The sequence below is a fragment of the Lytechinus variegatus genome, chromosome 4 (genome assembly GCF_018143015.1).
Source record: "Lytechinus variegatus isolate NC3 chromosome 4, Lvar_3.0, whole genome shotgun sequence".
In the NCBI taxonomy this organism is placed as follows: Eukaryota; Metazoa; Echinodermata; class Echinoidea; order Temnopleuroida; family Toxopneustidae; genus Lytechinus; species Lytechinus variegatus.
This window is the reverse complement of record NC_054743.1, coordinates 49,328,843-49,338,989: the sequence shown is the minus strand read 5'-3', so window position 1 is coordinate 49,338,989 and position 10,147 is coordinate 49,328,843. Positions and strand designations below refer to the sequence as shown.

Below are 10,147 nucleotides of genomic sequence, written 5' to 3'. Positions count from 1 at the left end.
TTCAACAAAATAGGAAGAAAAATAAAAAAGTTATAACATTTTAAAAATTTCGCTTAATTTTACAAAAGAGTTATATTCAGGATCCTGGTCGGTGTGCAAATGAGGAGACTGATGACATCACTCACTCACTATTTCTTTTGTATTTTACTATATGAAATACGAAATATTTTCTTCCCCTTGTCATGCGAAATCTAGTTTTATTTCTCCTTGAACATGTGGAATTAATGTTGTTTATCATTATGCGGTTCAGTCAAGTTTTACATTATTGTCAATTCTGTAAAATTGAAATATTGTATAATTCAAACTATAAAAAAAACCCACAAAATAGTGAGTGATGGACGTCACAGACTCTCTTTCTAATTTGATATCACTGAGTTGTGCATATTTAAATTGTTTTTGAGAAAATATGTGAATCTTTAAAATGTCATAACTTTCTTATTTTATATCCGATTTTGATGAAATTTTCAGCGTTAAGTGTTTTCTTTATTGATTCAAAGCAACAGTTCTTCTGGGCTTGACTTGACCTTTAATAATCATTTCACATGTTTCTGAGTTTCTTCAATATGTTTCTCCGTAAGCGCCCACTATTAACCTTGATTTTTATATCATTTCAGAATTTTTCCAACAGAAATTATTACCAAACAAAATGTACAACATAAAAAAGTAGTGATACATTTCTTTTTTACAAAAATAAATACAAATAATAATTCATTGGCAAAAATGTATATAAGTAGTATTAGTTTGCAATATTGCAATGTTGTACTTTGTTGAGTAGACAAAAACTCAGTTAACACGGTCATGATAGGCAGGATGGTGAAGGGAAAGAGAACGTGTTACTCTGAAAATTTGCGGTGAGAAATCCAATAGCATGGAGGCTATGTTGTGGATTGGTTATAACTTCAACGTAATTAGTCCAAATACAAACCCATGTAATGACATGTTTTCGGGACTGTGATATATTGGTGTAGTGGGGTTATTATCTAGGTCAACCAAGTTTGGAGTTTTGAGGGTGCCGGGTTCAAGAAAATGATTTTGTATAAAAAAAAAAAACATTCACCGTGATCACGGGGGGGACACATTTCTTTTTTTTACTGATTAGTTTGTTTCCTCGTTTATATCTAGGTTCGAACGCAAGAACCCACTGTCTACGAAATTGAGAGTATGAGAAGAGAAAGGAGGATAAGAAAAAGGGGAAGGAGGCGAGGAAACGGACAAGAAATCATAAGAAGAACAAGAGGGGGAGGAAGCAGAAGAAGAAGGAGGAGAAGAGGAAGAAGAGGAAGACAAAGAAGATGAAAAAGAAGAAGAGGAAGAAAAATAAGAAGAAGGAGGAGATAATGATGATATCATAGTGTGAATTAGTAGTAGTCGTAGTAGTCGTCGTCGTCGTCGTCGTCGTCGTAGTAGTAGTAGTAGTAGTAGTAGTAGTAGTAGTAGTAGTAGTAGTAGTAGTAGTAGTAGTAGTAGTAGTAGTAGTAGTAGTAGTAGTAGTAGAAGTAGTAGTAGTAGGAGTAGTGGTAGTAGTAGTAGTAGTAGTAGTAGTAGTAGTAGTAGTAGTAGTAGTAGTAGTAGTAGTAGTAGTAGTAGTAGTAGTAGTAGTAGTAAATGTTGGTGTTTGCGGTGGTATAGTGGTGCTGGTGGCGCCAATATGGTGTCGGTGTTAGTGTTCGTGGTTATGGCAGTAGTAATGATAAATGTAATTATTATTTTAGAGTATGGAAGATTTGATTTGTTAGAAACCTTAATAGTGGCTGAAGTGATTATGGCTGTGTTGGCAGTTGTAGTGATACAAGTACTCGTGAAAGTTGCTTAGCTTTACGAAAATGGTAGCCAACACATGCAATGGCTACAGAGTTATATAAATATTCAGTTCCCATGGCAACCCTGTCAGATTGTCTTCATTCTGCCTTCACATCATTCCTCCCCCCCCCCAAAAAAAAAAAAAAAAAATCCGTCTTTCTTTTCATGTAACAACATTTACCATCTACCTCACTGCTTAGGAGAAAACACGGAGATTCGAACGGACAGATACCACTTTAATCACGCGCTATCCCGTCTCTGTACGCTTCGTACTTAGCCACAGACTTAAAGTCTGCTTCCTTCTCCCCCAAACCTCCGCTTAATACCCTTAATGTGTACCGTAAATAAAATACATCATATTTTCGGCATGCTTACTCTTTCCCTCGCGAGCGCCCACTAATTTATCATATTTTTATTATTATCATCATTTCCCAATACAGCGTTGTTAGTGGAGCAGTATAAGGGACAACCTTCGAAGTGGATTACGTACCGACGATGTACAGTGTACATTGCACCAGGTACGCCTCGGAAGAGCGTAATAATTGAAGAAGAAAAAAAAACCCGACGTATATGATTTTCAGTGTGTGTTGGTGTGGACAATCAATTGATAAAAACAACCCCAACATAAAGAAATATTGATAATAAATATTAGAATACATAATAATAATCATAAATAATCTACCAAATGAATTAATGCATCGTTGAATGGAAGCAATGATTATTTTTAAAAGTGGATTTCAAAATAGGAATAAATGAATAGATTTCAATTACCGATTATCAAGAAATTATTAAGAAAAAAGTATGCTTTGATAATAAATGAAATGACAGTGAGAATAATTGTTTAGAAATGGTTGAAGAACGATTGTGGAGAAGAAGATGATGATGATGATGATGATGATGATGGTGATGATGATGAGGGTGATGATGAGGGTGATGATGATGGTGATGATGATGAGGGTGATGATGAGGGTGATGATGATGGTGATGATGATGATGATGATGGTGATGATGATGAGGGTGATGATGATGATAAAGGTGATGATGATGATTTCTCTTATCATTGTTAAGATGATGATATTGATGGTGATGATTATGAAGGTGATGGTGGTGGTTTTAACAGCTAGTAAAAAAAAAATCAAGAAGAATGTGGCAAGTATGAGATATTATGGCCATGAATATGAAAGCGATGACGATAACTAAAAGGAAGTAAATTATTGTATATAATACTCAAAATATAATGAATTATAAACCTCTCTTTAAGAATGTCGAATAATCCCTTCCTCTGATTGGTCGAACTTGAGGTCAAGGTGGTAACCAAGGGCAACGGGCATAGTTTACAAGATTTCTGCCCGTTGCCCCCTGATCCGCCCCTTAACGACGGGCATGGCTTAATTCAGATGAAGTTTATAAATTACGTAGTAAAACTAAAGTAAAGTTAGGGATAAAGGGGATGAATATCACTTATGAGCTCACGAAGATTACGAAGTTACTGGAAATAATTGATTTAGTATATAATACTTTAATTATCCAATTCCACTTAGAGGATAATTGGTAGTATAACGAGATCGTAGCTAAAACCTTCCAAACTTCATCAAATAAATTTCAAAGTAATTATTAAGGTTGTCATTTCATCGCCACTATCATGATGATATGGCGCCGTTTCTACACTATAATTAAAACAAGCATAACTTCAGATAAGACTGTCAGAGATGCACGCTTTAAAGAGTAATGGCAAGGTTTCAAATTAATAAAGCGATTAAAAAGATTGACTTCAGCAATCGCCATTTTGATCATCATCAGATTATCGATCGAAAGTAGTTTTAATTGCATTTGATTTATACTAATGCAAGGGTTATATTTAGAAAACTGATCACAATGATAGGTAATATTCATACGATCTACATGATGTTGTTGTTGTTGTTTTTCTATGAAAAAAAACAGTTTGAGAGTGCGCCCCATACTTCCAGAAACGTTTGGGGTGTAAATACACAAGTCAAGTCGCTGCTGTTTGAACACTGGAATGCCAATTGGCACCCAACTGTGCACCTTTATTAGGATGCGTTAATTGTTGCGTTCAAAATGTGCAATTTTGCACCTTCCCCTATAGAGGGTACAATTCTGAAATGTAGCAAACTGCACCGTCGGTGGAAAAAAAAAATCAGATGCAGATTTGCACCATAAAGGGTACTTTTTTTGCGTTTGAAGGGTGCAATTTTGCACCATATTTTCTTAGTGTATAATTGTCACTTAGGACTACACTTAGTGTAATACCTAAATAGTCTAATTTCCACTTTGTCTATTTATTATTCATAATTAAGTAAAATAAAAAAAATGACTCATTAGCGGTTCAGTTCTACTCCTTCTTCTTCCCCCCCCCCCCCCTCTCTCTCTCTCTCTCTACCCCCTCCTTTTTCTTCTTCTCTTTCTTTTTTTTCTTCTCCTTCTTCTCATCCTCCTCTTTTTTACTTTTCCTTTTTTCTTCTTCTTCTTTTTTTCTTCTTCTTCTTCTTCTTCTTCTTCTCCTTCTTCTTCTCCTTCTTCTTCTTCTTTTCCTTCTTCTTCTTCTTCTTCTTCTTCTTCTTATTATTATTATTTGTCTTACTGTCCCTCCCGCGATTAGCATAAATTCCAATTTTCCAAGTCACACTGTTGATCCAGACTCCAAACAAACAAAAGCATTCCGTTGTTTCCAACGACATACCAGCGATCGGTTTGAAGTCGGATTCGTCCGTGTGACTGTAAGTTAGCATTGGTCTCAGGATGCTTTTTTGTCAGTGTAATTCTAGGTACAGCTCGAATTGCTTCCAGTATACGTTTACAACATCACCGATACCATAGAGAAGAGACATAACGAACAAAAATAGATACACAAAGACGGAAGACAAACTTGTTGAAGATGAAAAGAAAACAGTCTCCTTTCAAGAGTGGGACATTCACCCAGCTTAGCCTTGTCTTCAGTCCAAGCGGGGTTTTTTAATGACCAAATACCAAGTTAATTAGTTGCTTGTTTTGTTTACTTCATTCCAATTTGTATAAAAACATAATTACATTCACAACAAATATGGTGTTAAAATTTACAGATAAGAGTACATATAGTCGGGTCAAATCATAAACAAAATATGTTTGAAGATCGGAGACCCTTGAATAATAAACATAAACGCATTAAGAAAAAACATCGCTTCCTTGTATTCTGGAGATTATTTTGAAGAAATACCATTACGATTTTGGGAAAGACTAAAAAATCGTTCATATTCTTAAGAAAAATATATCCTTCTTAATATGGTTGATGTATTGGTTTACAGTGCAAAGCTCTCTGACCAAAGTGAGTTCTAGATCATGGACGCAAGCAAAGATAAAGCAAAAACGATTGAGCTGATCATGATTATTTATTTACTTATGCATTGATTTATTCATTAATTTTTTATTTAATTAGTTATTTATTCATTCATCTATATCTACATCTATCTATTTATCTATCTATCTAACTTTCTATGTAACTATCTATCCATCCATCTATCTATCTATCTATCTATCTTTCTTTTTTTCTATCTTTCTATCTATCTATCTACATACCTACCTATCTATATATCTATCTATCTACCTATCTATTCATTCATTAGGGGGATGTATTTCTTTATTGAAATTTAATGATCAGGTACGCGCATTGAGTGGATTGTTGTGGGAATTTGACGGGGTTTTTTTTGTTTTTTTTTTTTTTTTTTTTTTTTTTTTTTTTTGGGGGGGGGGGGTTCGCGAAGGGGATGGGGGTAGCTGCTCCCTCCTCCCCCACCCCCTCCCTGTTTTTATGACCGAATTATTGATAACTGAAAAAAAAATGTTTTTAGTGAATGACGCTTCCTACCTGCAAACTTTTGTAACTTCGTGTTCTGGAAAATCAAAAATCATTCATATCTGTCTATCAGTCAACTATGCGAACATTTAATGGATTTGCGGGTATTGCTATTCTTATTTCTTCTCTTAAAAATCTCCTAGACATATTTCTTCCAATTGTATTTTATGGGCTATCTAGTTGATTACAATAGGTGCTTCAATCAAGAAGATATAAAGTGCAAATAATGGCCATTAGATTATTCATTGGATTTCTAGGTATAATCGTGCTATTATTTCTGTTTTATTGTTTTGTTGTTTGTTTTTAAGGTGCATGATGTAATACTAGTTTAGACGTATACGACATTTTTTTTCCTCATAAAATTGCCCTTCAAATGCCACAAGAAACATCAATCCAGTACTAATCTTCATTCAGTAAATTTAGACTTCTCTGTATTAAAAAAATGTATGTTAATTCATTGAAATCCCTATATACGTCTTGGTGGTATATTATTGTGCCAGTGATCCATGACTTCTCCAGCAAAAATTAATGCCAATGGTCTGTTGATAAAACACAATTTTATGTTGTCGCAGTAACAGGTCACAAAGAAGATTTTAAAACACGGGGAGGATTGTGCGGGGTCATATCTTAAAATTCGTAGTTTTGTACAAGAAAAAAAATAATCATATCGTTTTTGTGCTTACAAAGGGAATTATTCAGTAAGATTTTCATTTTGCGCAACAGATTCGACGGGTCACGAGGGATGAATAAAAAAAATCAAGATTTTCTCGAGATTTTTCCAAAAGTTCAGATAGTGAAATAATTATCTATACAGTGAAATAATTATCTATTTCTTCCATACATGATGGCACTTAAAATTCCTTAGAATTAAATAAATTGCGATCAGGAACCAATCCAGAGTTGGATTGAAATGTTTATTATAATCCATTTAGAATTCAATTTTAATGGATTGAAACTTTCGGTCCAATTTTGGATCGGTCCCTGACCGGAATCTTTTGGATTGACTTTCAATTTTCGAAATTTATGGGCTCGTGAATCGCAATCCACTCCAAGGAGTATATTCAATTCAATTCAAATATTTATTTTCTTCCATTTCAGTACATTTTTCATAAACATAAATTCATACATAAATCAATAATACACTGTGTGAGAGGTGTTGTTGTTTTTTTTAATCGTAGAAGAGGTCCCCCCCCCATACACACACACAAACGTTGGGAGGGGGCGTACCTTGGGGAAAATCACACACGAGTGTGAATTACTTGTTAGCAAACAAACTGTAGACGCATTATTGTGGAGACAGCTTCGGGGGTGCCAGCGCGCGAATGCAGTCGGTATATAATGTTGCGTAGCAGTCACACTTAAAAAAATTGCAATACGAGCGATGGCTTGCCATTGGAAATAACGTAATAGCTGCGTGATCGGTCGGTAATTGGTTTTGCAAGTGTGACTGCACATAAGGATCAACGGCGTTGTGAAACTTTCGAAACCCCGGCGTATCGGGTAAAAAAAGCTCAATTTTTAACCATCACTGGGCAACATACTGTCCAAACAACTATTGGTTAATATCTGTCCAAATTGGGTTATAAAAACTGATAATTGGGTAATATATATATAATATTTTTTTTTTCGATGAGTACATACCGTCTTTATCAAGTGAGTACTCTTCGAAAATGTGTGGACTTCAATAAATTTTGTTGGATTAAAGCATGAAAGTTTCAACCTTGTTTCTCTTAATATTACTCCAACACGTGGAATACCGAATATATATATATTTATTTATTTATTTATTTACCAGCATACATTACCAAATACTGCCCAACATTTTAAGTGTGTAAAGGGTAAATGGGGCGATGGGGCAAGTGGCCCGGGTCACTAGCGTTCAGATGGGGTGGACAAAAAATCGCGACCAAGAACATGTTAGAAAAGGAAAGATGGAAGTGAAAAAATGGGTGAAATGCAATGTAGTTTTCTGAAAATTGTGTCAAAATATATCACAATTTCTTTTATTTAAAAGAGACGGGTTTTTTGATCGCTCGAAGCTTTAAACAAATTTGCGTCACACACCATGTCTAGACCCTAAAACTTGTTGGCTGTTAAAGGGGAATCCAGCCTTGGCCATAAAATGTTGTGTTGGGAAGGCGAAAAAATAAATTAAATAGAATGGCGAAAGTTTGAAAAAAAAATCGGACAAGCAATAAGAAAGTTATAGCTGCTTTAAAATTGAGATCACTAATAGAATGTAGATTTCAAATTGGCAACTGGGTAAGTAAATTATGACAAGGGGCAAGGACAACTTTCCCATAGGCCATGTACTTTATTATCAGGGATTTGTGGTTTTCTCCTATAAGTACCCATTCCCCTGGGGCAGAAATCTGAATATAATCCAGGCAGTATATTGTTTTATGTCCTCATTAACGAAAAATACAATTTAAAATAAAACTTTTTGGAAAAATGACATTTTAGCCATAATATGTATTGGAGTACATGGAAGAGTACTATTTGCCTAAAGCCTAGGTCACATAGCCCGGCCGGTGTCCGGCATCGGTGGAGCTCGGTGGATTTTTGAGGTGTCGCCGAGCTCCCCTCATCGGTGGCATAGCTCGGTGACGTGACCGGGCTCCGTCCGGAAATCTACAGGCGACCGACCAAACACCGGCCGATGACCGTCCGGAGTCTGTCTCAAAAGTGGAGATTTTTTTCGGCCGATGTGGCAGCAACTACCGGCCGATGTCCGGCCGATGGTCGGCCGGACATCGGGGGGTATACGGCCGGTACCCGAGCAGGTTAAAGGACACCGTGCGATCACCGGCCGGGTTGTTAACGGGCTTCGAACACTGCCCGGCCGATGTTCGGCCGGTGTACCTCGGACTTGGGGGGCCGATGGTCAGCTATTCCATACCTGTATATATATGTCCACCCTACCTGGAATGGTCAGTTCATCACTATGGCTGCACCGAGAAGACTACGAATGGCGTTGTTAGAACACGAGCTAGCTCAGGCGAGGTTCCAGTACAACTTGGTCCTGGCAGCACTGCTCGAAGAAGCCGAGAGGGAGCGACAAAGGGCCGGCAGAAGAATAAGACGTTGGTGGGTGCGCGAGTGGATCCTACGCAGACCTCGTTTCGGCCAGTATGAGACGCTCATGAGGGAACTCGAGGCCGAGCACGCTGCCGATTTCAAATCCTACCTCCGCATGGTGCCACAGATGTTCTATGAGTTGCTTGACCGAGTTGGCCCCCGCATTGCCAAGACCACAACGTAAGTTTACACTTCATGAACCTACTGTCTAATTGTGCTGAAATGTCTTCCATCCATATTTATTCTAGTTTGATTTTATTCATATTTCACCCTCTTCTGTTGCAGGCATCGAACCCCCTTGGATCCTGGGCTGAAGCTGGCGATCACCTTGAGGTTCTTGGCGACCGGAAGCAGCTATCATGATCTGGCGTTCGCGTTTCGTGTCCCACACAACACCATCTCTCTGTTCGTCCCCGAGGTCTGTCAGGCCATCTACGACGAATACGAGGACGAGATGTGGGCCACTCCCCAGACAGAAGATGAGTGGCGCCCGGTAGCCGATGGATTCGGAGACAGATGGAACTTTCCCCACTGTTGTGGCGCGATCGATGGGAAACATGTCGCCATCAAGAAGCCCCCCAAGACCGGCTCACTTTACTACAACTACAAAGGCTTCTTTTCCATCGTCATGCTTGCAGTGGTAAACTCTGACTACAAGTTCATCTGGGCGGATGTGGGGTCACCAGGGTCGTATTCCGACGCCGGCATCTTTAACCGGTCGCGACTGGAGCCAGGTCTGCGTGAGGGAACGATCGGACTACCCCAGCCGGATCCCCTACCAAATGACGACCAGGACACACCCTACGTACTACATGGTCGGAGACGACGCCTTCCCCCTACGGCCATACATGATGAAGCCTTACCCTCATCGGCACCTGAAACGGGACGAGCGGATCTACAACTACCGGTGTTCCAGGGCACGCCGTGTGGTTGAAAACGCGTTTGGTATATTCGCCAATCGCTTCAGATGTCTGCTAACAACCCTGGGATTGAGACCGTCGAAAGTTACCAAGATCGTCAAGGCCTGCATGACCCTTCACAACCTCATGAGGACTCGTTACCCCAACCTTCAGAATGCTGACCTCGACCGGGAAGATGAGCAGGGTCAGATCATCGCGGGTGCATGGCGAGACCAAGCCGTGCTCGAAGATGTGCAAGCAGCAGGGCACGGGCCAAGATTGACCCGACCAGGCAAAGAACTGCGCGCATACCTCAAGAATTACTTTTGCAGTCCTGCCGGGAGTGTGCCATGGCAAGATGTGGCAATAAACCAGCAGTAACTTGTGTCTAATATTGTTACAGTATACCGGATGCAGCCACAGACATTCCATTATTCTTCTCAGGACTTAACGCATTTTTGATGTGTTATACTTTCCATTATTCAGTATGTTGTTTGCAAATAAATCTGTTATTGGGTAA

The 10,147-nt window shown here is 38.5% G+C and overlaps 1 protein-coding gene across 1 annotated transcript; it reads left to right on the top strand.

Moving 5' to 3' along the window:
* The first annotated feature begins 8,594 nt into the window (after positions 1-8,594).
* Positions 8,595-9,662, top strand: LOC121413048 (putative nuclease HARBI1). Its single transcript, XM_041605808.1, has 2 exons — positions 8,595-8,908; positions 9,014-9,662. The coding sequence occupies exons 1-2, from the start codon at positions 8,595-8,597 to the stop codon at positions 9,660-9,662; spliced, it is 963 nt and encodes a 320-aa protein (XP_041461742.1).
* The last annotated feature ends 485 nt before the right edge of the window (positions 9,663-10,147 follow it).

Coding starts and splice junctions, on each gene's coding strand:
- LOC121413048 (XM_041605808.1), top strand. CDS start 8,595: ATGGCTGCACCGAGAAGACTACGAATGGCGTTGTTAGAACACGAGCTA. Junction 8,909..9,013: donor CGCATTGCCAAGACCACAAC/GTAAGTTTACAC, acceptor CTTCTGTTGCAG/GCATCGAACCCCCTTGGATC.